We start from the raw sequence: 22,669 nt of genomic DNA, 5'->3' as shown, positions 1-22,669 counted from the left end.
TAACATTTTTAAGAGTTGATTTGAGCAAATGCCTATTCAAACTGGGCAGCGTTGAATGTAGCAGATAGATTGGAGCTGTGAGGAACTGCACGAAACAGAAGACTTTTATAGTCAGCAAGACACAAGGAAGTTATAACAGGCAGAAAAGCTGGTTGCTTATTGCAGTTACTTTCCTTCAGGGGGTGGCAGGGCTTTCTCATGTAGATTACCAGATGATTCCTGAATGATTAAAGATTCCATTTCTGGAGGGCCAAAGTCTCTGGTGACATGGAGCTTAGCATAAGCAACTCCAATTTTGAGCCTGCTGTCCTGTGTTTCATTTCAGTTCAGTCACTCAGTTGTGTCCGACTCTTTGCGACCCCATGAATCGCAGCACGCCAGGCCTCCCTGTCCATCACCAACTCCTGGAGTTCACCCAGACTCACGTCCATTGAGTCAGTGATGGCATCCAGCCATCTCATCCTCTGTCATCCCCTTCTCCTCCTGCCCCCAATCCCTCCCAGCATCACAGTCTTTTCCAATGAGTCAACTCTTCGCATGAGGTGGCCAAAGTACTGGAGTTTCAGCTTTTGCATCATTCACAAAACTATAAGATGGTGGGCTTTCCTGGGGCTCAGTAGTAAAGAATCTGCTTGCCAAAGCAGGTGATGGGTCCGATTCCTGGGTCAAGAAGATCCCCTGGAGAAGGGAATTCTTGCCTTGGAAATCCCACAGACAGAGGAGCCTGGCGGGCTACAGTCCATGGGGTTGGAAAAGAGTTGGACACAAATTAGCAATGAAGCTCGAAGGTGGTAGAGGCAGGCTTTGAACCCAGGCTGTCTGACTAAAACCTAATCATGCTTGTTTCCTCTGCTTCTGGCTTGCTTTGTGTTACAAAAAGCATCAAAACAAAGCTAAATCACTTCATACCCACTAGGAGAGTGTCTGTCCCTTTGGGCTAGTATAACAAAATACTATAGACTGGGCAGCTTACAAACAGCAGAAATCTATTTCTCACAGTTTGAGAGGCTAGAAGCCTGAGATTAGGGGGCCAGCATGGTTGGGTGCAGCCCCTTTTCTGGGTCAAAGGCTTCTCATCGCATCCTCACATGGTGGAAAGGACTAGGGGCTCTGTGGGGTTTCTTTTATAGAAGCACTAACCCCATTCATGAGAGCTCCACCCTCATGACCTTAGCACCTCTCAAAGGCTCCAGAGGATACAAACACTCAGACTATAGCAGATGACTACTATCACAAAACAAAAATGAAACTACAACCACCACCCAGAAAATAGCAACTGTTGACAAGGATGTGGAGAAATTGGAACCCTTGTGCAGTATTGGAGAAAATGTAAGATGAAGGTTCCTCAAAAGAATAAAAATAGATTTATCTTATGACCCGCAGTTCCACTTCTGGGTATATACCCAAAAGAATCAAAAGCAGAATCTTGGAGGGTATTTTAACAGTAGTTACTCAAATTTAAAACGCACACGCCTTCAACCCGGGAAGTTCACTGCCCATCGTTGGTATCCACAGAAGCCTCAAAACAAGCCAAATAACCTTCAAGAGGGAAGTATAAGATTGGTCATATGAGCCTCTAATAAAAAGAATGCTCTAAGGCTCTGGGTGCTGCTATGGAAAGGCCACCACAACTTATCATTTAGTGGGGAAAAAACAAGATGTACATGTAGTGTAACGCTAATCACATTAAAAGGGAAATTTAAACTATATATATGTGTGTGTGCATGTAATATATGTAAGGCTGTCTTTGATAAGCGGTGTGTGATGGTGGTGACAGAGGAGCCCAGGGCATCAGTGATCTGAAGGAAGACCTTGGAGAAGTAGGCCAGTTCATCACCTCCATAATGTTGACGATCTTCTCACGAGAAATATACTGTTTCTATCCCACCAGCTAATCTGTCAGAATCCATCAGCCTCTGTCCCTACTGCCTTGGTGAGAGGAAACTATCTCCCCAGGCCATCCCTTCATCATCACCAGCTCTAATGGCCAGAGAGGCCTTTTCCTGCCCAGAACAGTATCTTTATCCCTGGTTCTGCCCTTGGAAACACAGACCACAAGTCTAATTTCTTCTTTTCAGTATGGCATAAACATGTAGTTGTGGAGTCAGAGAGTCCTGGGTTCAAATCCCCACACTGCCACTTCCAGCTGTGTGACCCAGAGCTGGCCACTGTACAACTCTTCAGTGTCTCGTCTGTAAAATGGAGAGACTAACAGCTGAGGTCTAAGTGAAGTCAACTCAGAGTGTTCTGATGCATAGTAGGTGCTCAATATTATGTCCCATGATGACTAGGGCAGATTGGAGATAACTGCAAGCGTTCATTCCTCCCATCAAGACCTGGGGTCTTCATCCCTTCCCCTCAAATCTGTGGCTTCTTGGCCAATCAAATGTGGTGAAAGTGACCTCTGCTAGTTTCAGGACTCAGGGCTTAAGAGACTCACAGATACCGCTCCAGTCTCTTGGGACTTTCACCCTCGGAGCCCAGAGCCAAATTTAAGAAACCTAATTGCCCTGTGGCCAAATGCTGAAGAGACCACAAGAGGGAGCTCTGGTCTCTAATTCCTGCTGAGTTCAGCCCTTTAGCCCTGTCTGTGAGGGTGCCAGACACGTGAGTGGGCGCCAGACCAGCCCGTCCACCGACTGAATGCCACCAAGTGACCTCAGATAGTGATACACTAAACAAAAGAATCACCCAAAGGAGCCCTTCTCAAATTTCTGACCCACAAAACCAAGAAAGAGAATAAATTCAGTTCAGTTCAGTCGCTCAGTCGTGTCCGACTCTTTGCGACCCCATGAATCGCAGCATGCCAGGCCTCCCTGTCCATCATCAACTCCCAGAGTTCACTCAAACTCACGTCCATCGAGTCGGTGATGCCATCCAGCCATCTCATCCTCTGTTGTCCCCTTTTCCTCCTGCCCCCAATCCCTCCCAGCATCAGAGTCTTTTCCAATGAGTCAACTCTTCGCATGAGATGGCCAAAGTTGGTTCTTGTCTTAACTTGCAAAGTTTTGGGTGATTAGTTGCACAAATCAAAGTTACTCACTCAGTTGTGTCCAACTCTTTGTGACTCCATGGACTGTAGCCCACCAGGCGCCTCAGTCCATGGGATTATTCAGGCAAGAATACTAGAGTGGGTTGCTATTACCTTCTCCAGGGGATCTTCCCGACCCAGGGATAGAACCTGGGTCTCCTACATTGCAGGCAGATTCTTTACCCTTCTTTACATGTCACGAACATGTCCTGAGAGCCCACAGATGGAGCCTATTCCATCCAAATCATATGGGCTAAGCATAGGAAAGAGCAATTCTACAAAGGAAGGCTAAGGATACTGTCACAGGGGAAAGATGAATGGATGACTCAGCAGTAGAAGTAGGCTTCATTCTAGATGGCGTAGTACTATTAATGCAGGCTAAGGCCACACCATTGCCTCACACTGATGACTCACACCAAATCTGCATTTAACACTCCTCGCTTCACACTGCTTGGCTTCATTTTCCTCACTTCCTACCACGTGAGGAGGGCAGGCATCAGAAGGGCAGGCGCTCTTCCTCTCCACCCCTATCCCCCCAACATAGTGAGGCTTTCAGGAGTACAGAGATGAGCAAAACTGGGCCTGGGCTGCCCTTCACCTTTGTTGATTGGTCATCCCTTCCCTCACAGAGTCAAAATGACTCAGAGAGACAGCTTCGACCTGAAAACAAATTTTACTGCCAACACAGATGGCCCAAACCCAGGGCTTGATTCAACACTTTTTGGGCCCCAAATAAGCTTTATTGTCTTCCTCATAGAGTCGGACTGTTTCCCCTGAGTGGACAAGTGACCATCTGGCTTATGAGAGATCTTGAAATTTTCATATAATGCACATGCACATGTAAATAACAACAAAACCTACCCACCATCCAAACAGCGGCCCTTCCATGCTCTTGGTCCACGGGGCTGCCAGACAGCGAGATTTCTGAGACCTTGGCTCTCAAATCAGAGCATGTTTGCATGTGAGCCTCCAATTCTAGTACAATCTAATTATTTGACAGATGAGTAAACTGATGCTTGGGGTGGGGCGTGGGGAGCCCCGGCCCATAACAGCCCCAAGGTCACTTAGCCTGTGAGTGGTGCAGTGAGCATTAGAATTAAGTCCTTCTGACAGTTCAACTTTCCTGCCCTGCTTGGCGTTTCTGGGTGACCACACAGGTTCAAGAGTGGTGAAAAACAGTTTTTTTTTACTTTTATTTTGTAATCAGCCCTAATGCTGGGGGGAAGGGAGGCTGGGAAGGGAGGGCACATGGATGGATTTACCCTCATTAATTGATTTGACAAATATTTATTAAGTACGGTAGTAAACTTGACCCTGGGCTGAGAGCCGTAGACACATATCAGGGGCAGTGAGTTCTCTTGGTGTTTTCAGCAGTGGCAAAGGTGGAGGGACCCAGACACGGATCCCAGAATCACACACATTCCAACACATTACACACACAGGAAGCACCAGGAAGGAAAAGAACAGGCTGTTTACCAGCATGTTCCACAGGCTAAGTCAGCGGCTAGGTCAGCTAGTCCGTAGCTGACCTAGGTGCTAGGGTCAGGACAGGCTCCCAGCAGGAAGTGATGTGTGAGCTGAACTGTGAAGATATTTCCACAGGACTTTACAGTAAATGCTCTGAGGACACCCTGTCCTCTGCCCACCTCCTCACTGAACTCCCCACTGCAGCAAATAGCATTCTCTAAGCCCGCTAGGAACTTTCCAGTAACCTGGTCCTCCGATGACTCGCTCTGGGCAGGATGATCTAAGATCCGTTGCTTAGTATTCAGACATGTGCCAGCAAGGGAGCAGGATGTGTCTCCGCAGAGAGGAATTTGGACATCACCTCCCCACTTCCCCTCTGCATCCACTGGGAAAGAAGTTTCTTGCGGGGTTTTTCCCTTCCCAATGTCCCAAGGCAGTGCCAACTTCCCATTGCTTCTTCTAGGCGCTGGCATACAACTCCTTCCTCCTCCCCTGCCTGGGGAAGACTTTCTCACCCTCAAGCCCAGGGTGCTTGCCCATCTCCCCCCAGGTTGGGCTGGGTCTCCCAACTCTTGCCCCCTGCCCCCATCCTAGCCACGACTCTGGTATTACTTTTCCCCATGCCCCAGTGAGGCTGCCCCCATGACTCTCAGTTTTCTGAGCACAAAGCTTGTGGCTTCCTGATCCTTGGTCTGCCCTGGTGGTGATGTCTACCTTAGAGGGACTTCAGCATCTGTTGGGCCCATTGATTTGAATCACCAGGCTCTGCCACTCACTAGCTCTGTGACCTTGGGAAAGTTACTTAACCTCTGGGCCTCGATACTCTAAAATGCGAATGATGACTAGTCCTTACCTCACAGGGTTGATGGAGGATTAAATAAGAGCTCCTACATAACAGGCTTACTGACTCCCCCATGGCAGCTACAGTACAACATCAATAATCATCCCATGGATTCAGTAGGAGGCTACAAAAATTTTGAGTCTTCACAGGTACAAAAAGTTTTCTGTAATGTCCTGAGTTCCAACCTTTTTTTCCACCCGAGCTGGATGGCATCACTGATTCAATGGACATGAGTTTGAGTAAACTCTGGGAGTTGGTGATGGACAGGGAGGCCTGGAGTGCTGCAGTCCACGGGGTCGCAAAGGTCGGACACGACTGTGCGACTGAAATGAACTGAACTGAACTGAACTGAACAGGATCCTCAGGATCAACTCTACTCAGGCCCGGCAAGCACAGGGTACAGAGCAGGGGGCAGGGGGAGGGGCGGGAGAGCTGGGGGAGGGGCAGGCGGTGGCGGAAACTCTGCACACGCTGAGCGCAGGTGCCAGGGGCTCGGCGCACGGCCCGGGCCGCCCTGCACGCGGTGTTCCCCGCTCTGCGCCCGGTCCGCCCCTCCATCGCCCTGGCGCACGTAGGGCGGCTTCTGGGAACCGATGCCTGGCGGCCCGTGTGCACAGCTCGGTGAGCCGCGCGGCCCGCCAGTGACTCAGCGCGGGGCGGGTTCAGGCAGCTCCCGGCCCCGGAGGGTTTTTGCACTCGTCCCAGCTCCTTTCCGCTATAAAGGCAGCCCACCGCCCGCTCCGCTCCAGCACGCCCCTTCGACACCCTCGCCATCCTTTGCTCAGCAGTCTCCGGACCCCAGCCTCCAGTTCAGCTCGCCATGGATCCCAACTGCTCCTGCACCGCGGGTAAGGACCTCTGGTTTGGGGCTGGGTGTCCATCGCAGAGCTAGAGGAGAGTCTCCGACTTCTCATCACTCACTTTCAGAGCACTGTTTGCCCATTTCGAAAGGGTTTCCGTGTACCCTTCTCTCCTCTGAGTTCAACTAGGAGACCCCGTTTGACTGATAAGGCGATTCGAGTTCGTGGCTCGCCCAGGTTCCCACGAATTGGTTGTGGAACGGGGACTCCAACTCGGGCTGCTAGCCCGCATGCCCGCGTTCGGTTCTCAGGGGTCGTTCTTGCATCTTTCTCCTGGCAGGTGAATCCTGCACGTGTGCCGGCTCCTGCAAATGCAAAGATTGCAAGTGCGCCTCCTGCAAGAAGAGTAAGTGGGATTTTCTCTATGTCTACCCCTCACGCGCCCCACTCCCCGCGCCCAGCACCACACCCCCCGCCCTTGCAGGAGGATTCTTTACCGTCTGAGCCACCAGGGAAGCCCCTACACCACTGGAGGGGAATTTAAATAGGGCAGTGGGTGCCCCTTCCCCAGGGAAGGCGGAGCCTCCACCGGAGAGGGCGGGAAACCTTAACCCGCTGTCCCAGGCGCTCATCAGTGCCTCCGCCCCCTTCCCTTCCCCAGGCTGCTGCTCCTGCTGCCCCGTGGGCTGTGCCAAGTGTGCCCAGGGCTGCGTCTGCAAAGGGGCTTCGGACAAGTGCAGCTGCTGTGCCTGAAGGCGGGGAGAGCCTGCTCCCCGGTGTAAATAGAACAACGTGTACAAACCTGCATATTTTTTTTTTAATACAACCTGACCCGTTTGTTACATCCCTGTTTTTTTTTTTTTTTTTGTCCTATAAAATACAAGAATGATAATAAAACTGGTTGGCTTTATTCTGATTGTTTTCTTTGACTTGACCAGGGCTTTGGTGAGGGATGGGGCTAGAAGTACAGAGACTTGGTTTCTGGATGGAACTGTTAACCCCTGGCAACCTAGTGCCTTGTTTGAGCCACATTTCCGCACCAGCTTCATCTTCTGTAAAATGGAAGTGCCTCACGGCAGATGCTACAAGGGCACTGGGCACATGTGGGGTCCCCTCTGTTTTCAAGTCAAGGGTTGGTGGCACGGAAGCTGCTCAATCTAGAATTTTCATTCTGTATGGTTTCCCTGTTCAGTTTCTGTTCCTCTTGGGTTTTAGGCTTGAAAGTGACTAAAACCTGCTTGAATATAAATGGGGCTTCTAAAATAAATCCCTGTGGTGAAGGGACATATTTTACTTCCCATCCATCACAGATCTAAACATTGGTAAAAATAATAATAACGATTACTATAAAAATGCCATAAAGGAACAACACAAAGCCCATATTTTTAGATTCAACACACATCATTTCAATCACTATATGAAGAAAAAGCAAAATCAGATTTTAAATTACTGCACAGGGGGACTCCCTGGTCCAGTGGCTAAGACTTTGCAATCCCAATGCAGGGGGCTTGGGTTTCATCCCTGGTGGTGTACCTAGATCCCACATGCCATAACTAAAGATCTTGCATGCTGCAACTAAGATCATGTGCAGTCAAAAAAAAAAAAAAGGAATGCTGCGCATGCATTCATCAAGTGTCCAAGAGCAACGGGAAACAATTCATAAAATAGCCCCAGGGTGTGGACCCCACCTTGCACAGCACTGCCTTCCCACTCCTGGCATCCACACAGGGAACAGACACTTGACTTGCCCAGTGCCACTCACAATAGACCCACTGCCCTGAGATCTCCCTGCTGGGACTTGGCGCTCAGTCTTTGGAAGCTGTTCCGTTGCTCAGGCTGAAACTGGTCCCTCCAAAATCCAGCCCTTGGCTACCTGAAAACAGCAAAGTAACCAGGGATTCGGAGGGAATTACCCAGCCATTTCCCATGAAGAGGGCGGATGCCTGAGAACTGGATCCAGATGAGAGTATTTCATGTCTGCCAGAGCTAGGTGATGGCAGTTTGGAGGGTGTGGCGGTATTTGTTAGGCACGACTGAGGTGCCCAGTGACTTGTAATTAATGCCAACGGTTAGCCCCCCTGGCTGCTTGCGGACAGAATTGCTATTTGATGTCAAATAAAAGGGAAAGGCAAGTCATGTGGCCCGGAAGTCAAGACCATACTCGTTCACAGGTGCCCTAGGTAAAGAGGGGATCCCAGGAGTCAGCCTGTGCTGAGGGCATGGGTGTTGCAGTTCACAGCCTATTTTGGCATGAATGGTAAGCCCTGGGCAAGTTACCCAACATCTGAGTCTCCATTCTCCCATTGAAAAAAAAAAAAATATATATATATATATATTTCTTTCTTTTTGGCTGTGCTCTTTGTTGCTGCGTGGGTTCTTCTCTAGTGGTGGCGAGCTGGGGCTGCTCTCTAGTGGTGCTGCGTGGTCTTCTCAGTGCAGCGGGTTCTCTTGTTGCAGAGCACAGGCTTGGTAGTTGTGGCACATGGGCTTAGCTGCTCCGTGGCCTGTGGAATCTTCCTGGGTCAGGGATCAAACCTGTGGCTCCTGCACTGGTAGGCGGGATTCTTTACCACTGAGCCACCAGGGAAGCCCCCATTTTCCCATTTGTGGAAAGGAGATTATATCTCTATGTGGGGATTAAATGATAGTGTCCTGGCTTAATAAACAAACAATGGCCTTTCTGATCACTATATCCACACTGACATTCATGGAGAGAGAATCCTTTCAGCTCCCAACAAGCTCTTGGGGAAAGACTCATTGGTTTAGAAGTAATACTCTGGGCTGGAGGTTAAGGATGGGATCGGAAATTTGCTGATCTGGTGCCAAAGGGAGTATGGATGACCTCTAGCGAGCACCCCCAGGACAAGATGCTGCCACAGCGTTTGGACACATTCCCAACCATGTCATCTGATCAGCACAGGAACCAGTGAGAGCGTAAATGTGCAGGCTGGAGTGAATATGCCAATTTCAGAGAGGTTAAGTAACCTGCCCAAGGACACACAGCTCAGAGGTCAGAGGCCTGAACCTATACTAAGCTGATCTCACCCCCTGGCCACAGCTGGTAAATTATGATGTCACTGAATGCTAAACCCTGCCTCTCACTATTCAGAGGGAGAAGGACCTTTTGAAAAGGTCTGAATGTGCTCCTGACTTGACACGTGGGGAACTGAATTCCAGAGAGGTCACAGAGCTGCCTGCTCAGTGCGCTCCCACTGCCGCCCCCGTGCCAGCTTTCAGCATCCTTGTTGGTCGTGTGAAGTTGGGGTGAAGGAGCCTGGGTGGGGGCAGCATGCTGCAGTCAGCCTGCGAGAGTACCAATCCGACCTTCGTCATAGGACATAACCTCTCTGTGGCTCAGTCTCCTCCACTGTTGGAGGGGCAAAATAAAAGCACATGGCTCAGGGACTGCCCTGGTGGTCCAGTGGCTAAGACTGCACTCTCAATGCAGGGGGCCCAGGTTCAATTCCTGGTGAGGGAACTGAATCCTACATGCGACTGCTATGACCTGGCACAGCCAGATAAATAAATATTTTTTAAACAAAAGCATATGGGTCAGGAGATTAAAGAACTAATACATGTGAAAAACTTAGTATGGTACTTGGCATGTGCTGAGTGGTCTATAATGTCTGGTGAGTGGTCTATAATGTCAGCTATTTATTATCATCATTATTATTCATAACATCGCGGCTATTCAAGTACCCTCCAGACACAGAAGCAGTGCTGGTGTGCCTAGATGTATGTCCTGTGGTCTTCATCAACCACTTGAGCATGTGACCTGTGGTCCAAAAAGAGTCAATGATTCTCACAAAATTGTGATCAGCACTGGGGGTTTATAACCCCGAGCACAACAGTCTGTGCCCTTATGGTGCATACAGACAATTGCCTGCGATTTCTGCTACCACACTTGCACCAGCATTTTATTTAACATTTAAGTGATTTATATGTTTTAAAATATATTTGTATCAGCATCTCCAGAGAAACAGAACCAGTAGGTTGTAGATAGACAGAAAGAGAGAGACACAGCATCAGATTTAAGAAATTGGCTTATGTAACTGTGGAAACTGGCACGAAATTTGCAGGGCCAGCCAGCAGCCTGGAAATTCCAGTAGGAGTTGATGTTGGTTGCAATCCTGAGTTTAAAGGCCATCTGGAGGCCCAATTCTTTCCAATTCAAAAGACCTCATTTTTTCTCTAAGGCCTCCACTGATTGGATGAGGCCTTCCACATTATGAAGAGTAATCTGCTTTTCTGTATACTGATTTAAATGTTAATCATGTCAAAAAAAAAAAAAACACCTTCACAGCAACATCAGGCTAGCGTGTGTGGTCAAGGACTGGGTATGATAGCCTAGACATGTTGGCACGTAAAATTAACCATTATAGACCATCACTAGTCACCCATACAACTTCTTCAGTTCAGTTCAGTTCAGTCGCTCAGTCATGTCTGACTCTGCCACCCCATGAATCGCAGCACGCCAGGCCTCCCTGTCCATCACCAACTCCTGGAGTTCACTCAAACTCATGTCCATCGAGTCGGTGATGCCATCCAGCCATCTCATCCTCTGTCATCCCCTTCTCCTCCTGCCCCCAATCCCTCCCAGCATCAGGGTCTTTCCCAATGAGTCAGCTCTTCGCATGAGGTGGCCAAAGTTTTGGAGTTTCAGCTTCAGCATCAGTCCTTCCAATGAACACCCAGGACTGATCTCCTTTAGGATGGACTGGTTGGATCTCCTTGCAGTCCAAGGGACTCTCAAGAGTCTTCTCCAACACCACAGTTCAAAAGCATCAATTCTTTGGCGCTCAGCCTTCTTCACAGTTCAACTCTAACATCCATACATGACTACTGGAAAAACCACAGCCTTGACTAGATGGACCTTTGTTGGCAGAGTAATATCTCTGCTTTGCAATATACTATCTAGGTTGGTCATAACTTTCCTTCCAGGGAGTAAGCATCTTTTAATTTCATGGCTGCAGTCACCATCTGCAGTGATTTTGGAGCCCAGAAAAAAAAAAATCTGACACTGTTTCCACTGTTTCCCCATCTATTTCCCATGAAGTGATGGGACCAGATGCCATGATCTTAGTTTTCTAAATGTTGAGCTTTAAGCCAACTTTTTCACTCTCATCAAGAGGCTTTTTAGTTCCTCTTCACTTTCTGCCATAAGGGTGGTGTCATCTGCATATCTAAAGTTACTGATATTTCTCCTGGCAATCTTGATTCCAGCTTGTGCTTCTTCCAGCTCAGCGTTTCTCATGATGTACTCTGCGTATAAATTAAATAAGCAGGGTGACAATATACAACTTATTAAACTATACTTAATCTCCCAACAAAGGCAATAACAAGGTCATACTTCTGTCTAACACAACTACCTTACCTACAACTGAAAATGTATAAAACTGTCCTCAAAGGAGGATGTAAAGTCCTTGTGTGATGGTCACTTTTGAACTTGCTATCATGTAACTTAAATACTGTGATATTAACAACACATAATACTACAATGTGCAGTCAATACATTCTATGTTATATGAGAAGGGAACAAAAGAGGGAAGAAAACAAAGATATTTGCCATATACATATATATTTACCTATATATATATATATATTACATGTGCTTCCCTGGTGGCTCAGGGTTAGAGAATCGGCCTACCAATGCAGGAGATGCAGGTTTGATCCCTGGATAGGAAAGATCCCCTGCAGAAGGAAATGGCAACCCACTCCAGTATTCTTGCCTGGGAAATTCCCATGGCCAGAGGAGCCTGGTGGGCTACAGTTCATGGGGTCGTGGACACAGCTTAGTGACCTAACAACAACAAATATATTACATTATTTACATATTTATATATATTACATATTTGTAAGAAAATAATGAAGCAGCACTCAACAGTTACAGTTGTCATTTCTGTTTCTGGAACCAGTCATGTGGTCACAGCTGACATTTATAAATACCTTCTTCTCCTACCTACTCTGTGTTCACTTTGCCCCCTGCTTGTACCTCATTTGGTCATGGTTCTTGATCTGGTGACGCTAAACCTTCATTTTTGAAGGGTCTCGGCCTTTATCAGTCCAGTCTTGATTGGGTTGTTACAGTAGCTTCCCACTGACTTTAATCTCAGGGCAGGGTAGTACTAAGAGATGCCCTAAGGGATCTCCTCTGTTTCATAGGCTTTCTTAGCGCCATTGCAGTCTTACCCATTAGCCTAGAGTATTTGCTATGTTTTTCAACTAGCTCCAATCAGCATACCATCAATGTACTGGACCAGTGTGGTGTCTTAGAGAAGGAAAAGACAGTCTAGGTCCCTGAAGACAAAATCATGACACAAGCCTGGAGAGTTGATAAGGTTGAGGCCTATCTCTCTTTAAAAGATCTCAAGTGGTACACTGATATTGAAGGCACATCAAAGGAAAACTTGATCCTTGACGCTCTCCTTCCCTTGGGAAGCTGACTGGACTCAGATCCAGTGGCTCTAATTCCTAGCTCTGTGGGCAAGTTACTTAACATCCTTGTGACTTTCTTCCCATCAGCCAAATGGGCTCATAAATAATAGTGTTCCTCTTTAGATTCATTGTGAGGGATGAAAGATAAAAAAAAAAAAAAAATTAACCAGGTGTGACACATACAAAATGCTGTCAAATAGTAATATTGAAAGGGAAACAATTACAAAATGTAATTACAAATTCAGGCTAGGTCTGAATATCACCTAAAAAAATCCCTCCTCTGGACGCATCCCACTTTCTGAACATCTTTTCTGGATTGAGGTGGGCTGGCTAGGCTGTATAGATACGCAAAGGACCCAGACAAACGTGCCCATATATCCCTTCAAACTAGAGAGTGCAGGAAGGATGGAAGCAGAGGCCATTTCCGTTTATACCCAAAAGAGGCTCCCCGGGCGCAGTGTCCGCCTTGAATTGAGACAGAAAAACAGGGCCAAAGGCCTTCTGAGCACTGGGGGAGGAAATATTCGGGTTTTTCCACCGCCTCCTTTCAGCAGGGACGTGAGCACAGGCTGGGGTTGCACACGGGCTCCGGAAAGGACGAACTTGAGAACTTGAGTACAAAGGAACGGGCGGCGAGAGGGGTTGGGGCGGCGAAGACGGATGATTGGGTTCTTGGAAGATCCTGAAATAAAGGTGGCGTCCTACCTTGGGAAAATTGGGAAGGGGCGGGTAGAGAAGCTGGGACACCGAGAGCAACCCGGCACACGTTCCCTCCGCGAGTTCTCGTGACAAAGGGGGCGGTCGGAGCACTGCGCACGGACCGAAGTCTTGCTCACTGAACCTGCGCTCGGCGGGCGCCGCCAGGTGCGCTCAGCCCAGCGGGGCGGAGTGGACCGCGTGGTCCCACCGAGGTGCGCTCAGCCCAGCGGGGCGGAGTGGACCGCGTGGACCCACCGAGCGGGGCGGGAGGAGTGCAAGGCCGGGGCGGGGCCTCTGCGCCCGGGCCGCCTCCTCTGTGTATAAACTGAACCGCGCGTTTCTGGATTCCAACACGTCCCCAACCGGCTCAAGGACCTCTACTTTGCCACTTGCTTTGGACGACCACACTTCGTCTCCGAATGGACCCCAACTGCTCCTGCTCCACTGGTAAGGGATCCCTGGCTCTGGGACTTCGGATGTCCCCTCCCCAATATCAAGAGGTGTCCCTGGGTTTAGAAGAGGGAGTATTTTGGGTGAGCTTCTGTAGTTAACCCAGCATGTACCTTCTCCCCAAACTAGCGACTTCATCTTCCATTAGAGCGTTCCCTTCCTCTTAGTCTTCCGTTTCAGAGGCAAGAGGTCTGAGGCTCAAGGCTGCCCGGTCCCACATCATTCAGGTGTCACGGGGCCTCTGGGTCGGCTCCAGGGCTCTGTCCAGGCCTCCGTATTGCCAAAGCTGGGTGGGGAGGAGATATTGCCTCTTCTGGGTTCAGACAGAAGGTCCGGACCATCAGACCCAGGCTTCCTGAATGGGCACTGGAGCCTGGGCTCCTCCTTGGGGGTAAATACAAGACAGTACCCTTTGCACCGAAGGGCAGAGAAGCGGGGTGGCAGGGGGCTGGGGAATGAGCCTTCTGTCTGTTCTGTGCTGGACTGGAGCTCCCAGGGCTGGTGCTGACCCAGGAGGAGGGGGAGGGCCCTGCTGATGTCTGCAGTGGCTCATCCTCTCCCCTGCTCACCGCTGGCTTTTCCCTTCCTGGCAGGCGGCTCCTGCAGCTGCCCTGGCTCCTGCACCTGCAAGGCCTGCAGATGTCCCTCCTGCAAGAAGAGTGAGTGCGCGGCCTCCTCTGGGAACCCAGGGAGGGGGTGGGTGGGGAGTGCTGTAGCTAGCGGGAGGGAGGGAACCCAGAGTGGGTTCTGAGTGTATGGTTCTGGGGGGCTGGCCCTCTTTTGCCGCTGGGCACCCACGTGTCACTGCGGCTTCTAACTTTCTGCCCTGTCCTGGGCTTAGATGGAGCCAGGCAGCCATTTCCTAGTAGAACTCATGCCAAAGGTCCTCCAAGCTGTCTTAGGGCATGTTTTTCTGCACTCAGGGTCCTCTGGGTCTGAGGGTTTTGCCGCGGGGTTGCTGTTGGGCAGGGAGGTGCCTGGGAAATGCATTGCTGACACCTGCTTTCCCCCATCTCTCCCCAGGCTGCTGCTCCTGCTGCCCTGTGGGCTGTGCCAAGTGTGCCCAGGGCTGCATCTGCAAAGGGGCCTCGGACAAGTGCAGCTGCTGTGCCTGATGTCCGGGAGAGCCTGCCCCAGGTATCAATGGAGGAACGTGGGCCAACCTGCATTTTTGTACAACTCTGACTTGATCACTACATTCCCTTTCTTAGGAAATATGTGAATGGTAATAAAGATTGTTGACACTATTCTGATTCAGTTTTCTTTTCTGTGCATTCGGAATAAGGGCTTTTGTAGGAGACTGGATGAGAACTGTAGAGACATGGCAACTAGAACAAAGCGTTAGGCCCCAATAAACTAAGTGTGCTGAGCAGATTCAGGGTCCCTCCGTTCTCATGTCAAGGGTTGGTGGCTTCATCTTCCATCCTCTGATTGCCCTGAATAACTTCAGTTCCTCACAGATTTTAGGCTTGATAGATTCTAAAGAAGTTGGACTCACACCCCTAGTTACCTAAATCCCTACCTGGGACTCTCAAACTCCCTGCACTGAAAGACTAGTGTGAATTTTCTGGCTGTGGTTTCTATTTTCTATCTTCACAAACCTAAATGTTGGCAAAATAAAATTAAGTGAATTACTAATAAAAATTTACAAGGATACAAAATACAAAGTCCAGTTATTGATTCAACAAATTTGAATAAATACATGGGGAACAGTAACACAAGAAAAATTTAAAAAGTAAAAACCACATGTTTGTTCACCCAATACTAACACAATATTGTAAATCAACTATGGTTCAGTTTGAAAAAGAAACAAACTACACACTTGTTCATCAAAGGTGTGTGCTGAACACTGAAAACACTGGTGCCCCACTGTGGGCCCCAGCCATAGCTGGAGCAGCCCCTCCCCACATCCCCACAGGGACCATCCATCCCACTGCCAGCGACAGGACACCTGCTACCCTTGAGAGCTCCCTGCGTTGAATTGGCTCTAAGTCTTTGGAAGTTCCTTTAGGTCAGGCTGAACTCTGCTTTCAAAATCCAGCCCTTGGCTACTTGAAACCAGCAAAGTGGCTAGGAATTAGGAGGTAATGCCCAGCCATTTCCCAGCAAGAGGGAGTATACCTGGAAACTGGTTCCTGATGAAGGACTTCATGTCTGCCTGTGCACATTCTGCACAGTGTCACATTCTGCAGTTACTAAACTAGCTGTGTGTATTTGGAAGGAGAGAGGTGCTGAGTGACTTGTAAACGATGGTCATGGCTAGTCCCCCCCGACAACATTTGGAGTGATTTGCTATCTGATAAAGAGAAAGACAAGTCACATGGTCCAAGTGTCAGAACCACACTTACCTACAGGTATCCTGTGTAAAGAGGGGATTTCTAGACCCAGTGTGCTGGTTCATTTAAGCAGTGGCACTTCCTGCCACATATCCTGAATGAAAGTGACATCGCTCAGTCATATCCGACTCTTTGGGACCCCATGGACTGTGGCCTAACCAGGCTCCTCTGTCCATGGGATTTTCAGGCAAGAGTACTGGAGTGGGTTGCCATTTCCTTCTCCAGGGGATCTTCCTGACCCAGGGATTGAACCTGGGTCTCCTGCATTGCAGACAGACACTTTAACGTCTGAGCCACCAGGGAAGCCCCATATCCTGAATGAGTCTCTCAAATCCTCTAAGTCTCCATTTCCTATAAAAAGGAGGTTATATCTCTACGTGATATTAAGTGAGAGTGGCCTAGTTCCTCACTGCTGCAGCTGCTTCAGTCATGTCTGACTCTGTGCAACCCCGTGGACGGCAGCCCACCAGGCTCCCCCGTCCCTGGGATTCTCCAGGCAAGAACACTGGAGTGGGTTGCCATTTCCTTCTCCAATGCATGAAAGTGAAAAGTGAAAGTGAAGTTGCTCAGTCGTGTTCGATTCCTAGCGACCCCGTGGACTGCAGCCTACCAGGCTCCTCCGTCCATGGGATTTTCCAGGCAAGAGTACTGGAGTGGGTTGCCATTGCCTTTTCTGTAGCTCCTCACTAGGTCTTAATAAACAATGTCTATTACAATCCTTCAGTTCACAGTGACTTTATTGGGACAGAATCTTGTTGAATCCTAACAAGCTCTTGGGGAAAGATGGGAGGTTAAAGTTTGATTGGAAATGTACTAATCCATTGCCAGGAGTGTGGATGCCCTGCGACAGCCCCCCTCAGGTATGATGCTGCCACACCATTTGGACAACCACAAATTCAATGCCCACCCTTCATATCACCTGATCTACATTGAACCCATTACAGAGTGAACTTGCAGGCAATGGAGTGATGTGCCAATTGCCCAGAGTTTAAGCGACCTGCCCAAGGGCACACAGATCGCAGTCAAGAGGTCTGAATCTATAGCTGTCTCACCTACTCGCCAAAGGTGAATAATTATGAGGTCATATTACTCTGAGCCCTGCCTCTCGTTATTCAGAGCTGGCAGGCTCCTTAGAGACAGGCTAGTTGTGCTAATAGCAGAAGAGATGGGAAACTGAAGTCCAAGAGGTCACAGCTGTGATCTTCCCTTCCTTGGGGGTCATCATGCTTCTGGAACCTCCATCCTGGAATGGGGTGGACTGGCTAGGTTCAGGAAAACCCCTGAAAAGTTTAGGGCAAGAGCACCCGGAAAAACGTGCCCATCCATCCATTCAGTCGTGGAGAACAAAAGGAAGGATGGGAGGCAGAGGCCTGAGTGAGTTGATCCTGGGGCTGTTAGAGAGAAATGTTAAGAGAAACGCTGCCTAGGGCCCTTCGCGGGGACCAGGACAGGGAACGGTGGGGCAAGAGAGAGTCGGGGGCTTGGTGGTGAAAGTCACATCCACCACGGGGCTCTGCACACGACACACCCAGCTGTGCCTGGGACGTGAGCACGAGACTAGGGTCGCACACTGGCTCCGGGAAGTGGCGAACACGAAGAGAACAGAGCGGGGGTCGGGGGTGGGGAAGACGGCGAAAACACAGAGGCTGGGTTCCGGGAAAAAGCCGAGAGCAGGGTGCCTGCCGCCCTCGGGAACATTGGGAGGGGGCGGGTAGGGAGGCTAGGACACCGCGTCCCTCCCGGCAAACTGTCCCTCCCCGCGGGCCAGGGCCAAAGGCGGCCCTCCGTGTGCACAGCGACCCCAAGGGCACCGGGAGACTCTTGCGCTCGGCTCGCGTGGGGCTCACCGCCCGGCCCGGAAGCTGTGGGCGGCGCGGGCGCGGAGCCTCGGGGAGGGTGCAGGCGGGGCGGGCCCTCTGCGCCCGGGCCATCTCCTCCGGTTACAAACCCAGCGAGCGAGCTCCTCGACTCGACACGCCTCTCACCAGATCGGGTGTCTCTTCTTTGCCGCGTGCTTTTGCCCCCTGGTCTCAGCTCGGCTCCAAATGGACCCCAATTGCTCCTGCCCCACTAGCAAGCGACCTCTGGCTCTGGGCCTAGAGCGCCCCCTCCCAGGCACTAGTCAGAGGTTCCGTGGGGTTAGACGAAGAAGGATTTTGAATCTGAGCTAAAGTGGACACCCAGGGTTCACCCAGAAGTGCTTTCTTCCTAGCCAGGATGGAGAGAGCATTTTTTTTTCTTCCTGCCGCCCACCCAGTCAAGCGGCTTGTGGGATCTTAGTTCCTCCACCAGGGATTGAACACGGGGCCCTGGGCAGTGAGAGCACGGGAATCCTAAGCACTGGACTCACAGGGAATTCCCAGACTCTAATTTTGAATGGAGAGTACTGAGGCTCCAGACTATCCTTGTTGTCCTCAGCCAGGGGGTCAGGGGACAACTAGACTGGGACCCAGTGCTGGGAGGAGACCTTGGAGCTGCCGGGCCTTGATGGCAGGAGGGGACATGGTGCCTCTTGGGGTTCAGGACATAGACCTGGCCCCCAGCCCCAGTCAACCTGGGCTGGGTCTGGAGCCTGGGGCCTTCCCTGGGAAGGGGATCTACTTTCCTGGGACCAGAAGAGAGGAGCTGGGGCTTCTCCATCTGCCTGAGTGGAGGGGAGCTCTCCCAGGGCTGGTCCTGACCCAGGAGGAGCGGGAGGGCCCTGCTGATGGCTGCGTGGCTCCTCCTGCTTCCTGCTCACCACTTGCCTTTTCCTTCCTGGCAGGCGGCTCCTGCAGCTGCGCTGGCTCCTGCACCTGCAAGGCCTGCAGATGCCCCTCCTGCAAGAAGAGTGAGTGTGGGGCCTCCTCTGGGAACCCGGGGTCTGGGCTGAGTCCAAGGAGGGACCCAGAGCTCAGCAGGGAGCAGGACTGACCAGAATTCCCTACATCACTCCCCACCCGCTGTACCAGCACTGAAACAGAATCTGAGCTGAAAGAGCTAGAGAGATGATTCTGTTCCAACTTCTCATTCTAGAATGGCTAAATAAGTTTGAGAGAGGTCAGCGAATGGGGTCAAGGATGGAAACTAGACCTAGAACCCAGGTCTCTTGTTTCTGACGTCACCTTGTGAACCCTCCAGTGTCCTGAGCACTTTAGGTTCTTGAACTTGGTGACCAGGTGCGGGGTCTCGCCCTGGGGGTGCAGCCCTTTGCTGTACAGGCAGCCCAGTCCTTCCCTGACCCCTGGTGAACAGCTGTGGCAGCAGTTTGCCCCTCTCTGAACTTGACCACTTTCCTTATTTCACTGTATGTTTCTGAGGGGTGTGTGCATGCTTACTTCACTGTATGTTCGCTTCAGTCATGTCTCTTTGTGACACTAATGGGCTATAGCCTTCCAGGCTCCTCTGTCCATGGGATTCTCCAGTCAAGGATACTGGAGTTGGTTGCCATGCTCTCCTCCAGGGGATCTTCCAAACCCAGGGATCGAACCCACATCTCTTATGTCTCCTGCATTGGCAGGAGGATTCTTTACGACTAGTGCCATCTGGGAAGCCCTTTGAGGAGTGGCAGCTGCCCTTTCACTGCCCCTAAAGGCCCCACCACAGTCTCTAGGCTTTCTGCCCTGTCCTGAACTCAGAGCAATTTTCAGAGTGTCAGAAACGAATTTCTTAGGACAGAGCATACTTTCCTAAGGTCAGGGTCCTCAGGGCCTGGGGTCAGCTTGTGCCAGGCCTGCTGTTGGGAAGGGTGGTTTCACGTAATGCTGTCTCTCACTCTCACTCCCCCCAGGCTGCTGCTCTTGCTGCCCTGTGGGCTGTGCCAAGTGTGCCCAGGGCTGCATCTGCAAAGGGGCCTCGGACAAGTGCCGCTGCCATGCCTGATGTCGGGGAGAGCCTTCCCCAGGTGTCCGCAGCGCAACCACAACAAACTTGCATTTGACAATTGTCTCTTACTACCTTGATGCGATACGACATTCCTTTTTCTATGAAATATGTGAATTGTAATAAATATTATTGACTGTATTCTGGCTTCTGTTTTTGTTTGTGTGTCTTGAGTGGAAATGCAGAGACTTGGGTTCTGGACCTAACCAGTTGCCCCTAAGACACTGAGGACCCTAAACAGGTCAGGTTACCTCTCTGAGCTTTGGCTTCTCAGGTAAAAGGGGACACATCCTCCAAGTGACATGAAGGCATTGGGCACATACAGGTCCTCACTGTCCTCATTGTTTTAAGTGTCGATGATGGGGAAACTCCTCAATTTCTCATTTTCACTCTCTGGGCTTCCCCTACCAAAGTTCAGGCCTCAGAGTTATTAGGTTTGTAGGTTTCGAAAGTACTCAGACCGGGTGAAATCCGAACCCTAATTATTTTACTTCTACATAGGGCTTGCTTCTAAAACACTGCTGAAGGACCAGTTTTTATTTTCTAATGCTCACAGATTTAAACTTTGGTAAATGTACTAAAAAAATTTTAGAGGTCACAGTGAAAAAAAAAACAACCCACTTTTAGATTCAATACACAGAATTTCATCAATCGATGAAGAACCAATAAGAAAATTTAAGTTTTAAACGCTACACATATGTTCATCGAAGCCGTGGATAAGCCCTCCTGGGAACACTTCACCAGTGCCCCACTGTGTGGACCACGCACACCTGAAGTAGCTCTTGCCCCCCATACCCGCAGGGAACATCAGCCTTGGCTTGCCCAGGGTCACCGACAGGACAGCCACCACCGCTGCCAGCTTCCTGTGGTGAGTTGGCTTAGAATCTTTGGGAAGTCTTCCCTAGGGCAGGCTGAAATCTGTCCCTCTCTTAAAATCCAGCCCTTGGCTACACGAAAGCAGCAAAGTGATTGTGAAAGTGGAAGGAGTCACCACCCAGCTGTTTCCCAGGAAGAGGGCGTGTACCTGAGAACTGGGTCGAGGTGAAGGACTTCATGTCTGCAGGGTGATGGCTACTGCCCAGTTTGGAGGGCGAGGTGGTGTTCATAAGGCTGGAGTGAGGAGCCCAGTGACTTGTTATTTATATCAAAGCTCACTGCCCCTGGCCCTTTGCAGAGGGTATTGCCATTATTATTATTTTTTTTAACGCAGGAATCTTTTAATAGTAAAAGGACACTTAATGTAAGCTGTGTGCGTGCGTGTGTGCTCAGGTGGCTCAGTTGTGTCTGACTCTTTGCCATCCCATGAATTGTTCCTCCCCAGGCTCTTTGGTCCATGGAATTTTCCAGGCAAGAATACTGGAGTAGGTTTCCCCTTCCTACTCCAGGGTATTGCTATTTGTTGCATAATCAAAAAAAAGAAAAAGAAAACCCATAAAACAAGTCACTTGGCCTAGAAGTCAGAACCACACTTGCCCACAGATTTCCTTTGTGAAGAGGGGTTGGGTTTTGGTGTCAGGCATCCTGGTTCACAACTACCTAGCCACTATCTGACTTGGGCATGTATTTGATACTGCCTGAGCCTCCATTTTCACATGTGTTTAAGGGAGATTACATCTCAATGGCAGGGGCATAAATGGGATAGTGGTGATTCCTAGATATGGCTTTAAGAAGTGGCCATTATAATCACTTTATCCACGAAATTTTGTGGATATGTGGATAATCCATTGAGGCCCCAACAAACTCCTAGAAAATGACTCATGGATTTGGGAGGATGCCCCAGGACTGAGGCTGAGAATGGGTTGGAACCTTGCTGACTGAGTGCCAGGGGAGTGGGGATGCCCTCCAATGACACTGAAAGGATAAGATGCTACACAGTGTCAGGACAGACTCGGAAGACTTTCCCACCCTTCATGTCATTTGATCTGCACAGGAACCAGTGCCAGAATAAATGTGCAGGGGCTGGGGTCGTTGTGCCATCTTCCAGAGAGGTTAAGCAACCTGCCCAGGACACACAGTCAGAAGTCAGAAGACTGAACCTGTGCTACAGCTGTCTCACCTCCTGGCCACACACTGCTGGAGATGCCCCTGGAGGCTGAATCCTGCCTCTCCCTATTCAGAGCTGCAAGGGTCCCCAGAGATGGTCCAGTTATGGTCCTGGCTGGAGAGATGGGAGACTGAGAGCCAGAGAGGTCACAGAGCTATGCAGAAGGTTCTGACTGCCAGCTCAGTGCTTTCCCACTGCTCCTTCCATGCCAGGTGTTCCCTGTCCTCACCCGTTGTGAGATGTCATGGTGCCCAGTAGGGGGTGAGGGCAAGGGGGCTGCAATCAGCCTGCATGAGTGCCAGTCCCATCTGTGTCACAGCCACATGACACAACCTCTTTGTGCTTCAGTCTCATCTGCTTTAAAAGGCAAAAGAATAGTATCTTGCTCTTAGGATTAAAGAATTGAATATTTGCAAAGAAATTGGAATGAAACCTGGCACACAGTCAGTAATATAGTAATATTAGCTATTATTATTATCAGTCGAAGCATAGGATATATTTCTCTATACCCAGACCAATAAGCTGGAGCTGGTGTGCTAGCTGAGTGTTCTCTCTTGTTCTCATCAAACATGGGAGCAGATGACTAGTTCCCCTAAGAGGGTTATGCCCCTCTCCCAACAAAAAGGGGCTGGCACTAGGGATATTAAGCCGTCAGCAAGACAATCCGAGTTCTCCTAACAAAATACTGAAGGATTCTGCCATTAC

General features: G+C 49.9%; 3 protein-coding genes across 4 annotated transcripts; all 3 read left to right on the top strand.

Moving 5' to 3' along the window:
* The first annotated feature begins 6,081 nt into the window (after positions 1 to 6,081).
* Positions 6,082 to 7,048, top strand: MT2A (metallothionein 2A). Its single transcript, NM_001075140.1, is given in 3 exon segments — positions 6,082 to 6,187; positions 6,480 to 6,545; positions 6,801 to 7,048. Coding segments are annotated over 3 exon segments (186 nt in total). The 5' UTR covers positions 6,082 to 6,159; the 3' UTR covers positions 6,893 to 7,048.
* Positions 7,049 to 13,622: 6,574 nt separating this feature from the next.
* On the top strand, positions 13,623 to 14,970 carry LOC613358 (metallothionein 1E). Its single transcript, NM_001114857.2, has 3 exons — positions 13,623 to 13,720; positions 14,317 to 14,382; positions 14,747 to 14,970. The coding sequence occupies exons 1-3, from the start codon at positions 13,693 to 13,695 to the stop codon at positions 14,836 to 14,838; spliced, it is 186 nt and encodes a 61-aa protein (NP_001108329.1). The 5' UTR covers positions 13,623 to 13,692; the 3' UTR covers positions 14,839 to 14,970.
* A 2,240-nt stretch (positions 14,971 to 17,210) lies between these two features.
* Positions 17,211 to 20,061, top strand: LOC768319 (metallothionein 1E). Of its 2 annotated transcripts, none has more exons than XM_024978619.2 (3): positions 17,211 to 17,433; positions 18,824 to 18,889; positions 19,829 to 20,061. In XM_024978619.2, the coding sequence occupies exons 1-3, from the start codon at positions 17,283 to 17,285 to the stop codon at positions 19,918 to 19,920; spliced, it is 309 nt and encodes a 102-aa protein (XP_024834387.1). In that variant the 5' UTR covers positions 17,211 to 17,282; the 3' UTR covers positions 19,921 to 20,061.
* Positions 20,062 to 22,669: the final 2,608 nt, after the last annotated feature.

This window comes from Bos taurus, chromosome 18 (assembly GCF_002263795.3).
Source record: "Bos taurus isolate L1 Dominette 01449 registration number 42190680 breed Hereford chromosome 18, ARS-UCD2.0, whole genome shotgun sequence".
NCBI classification, from domain to species: domain Eukaryota; kingdom Metazoa; phylum Chordata; class Mammalia; order Artiodactyla; family Bovidae; genus Bos; species Bos taurus.
This window is presented reverse-complemented; position numbering and strand designations above follow the sequence as displayed.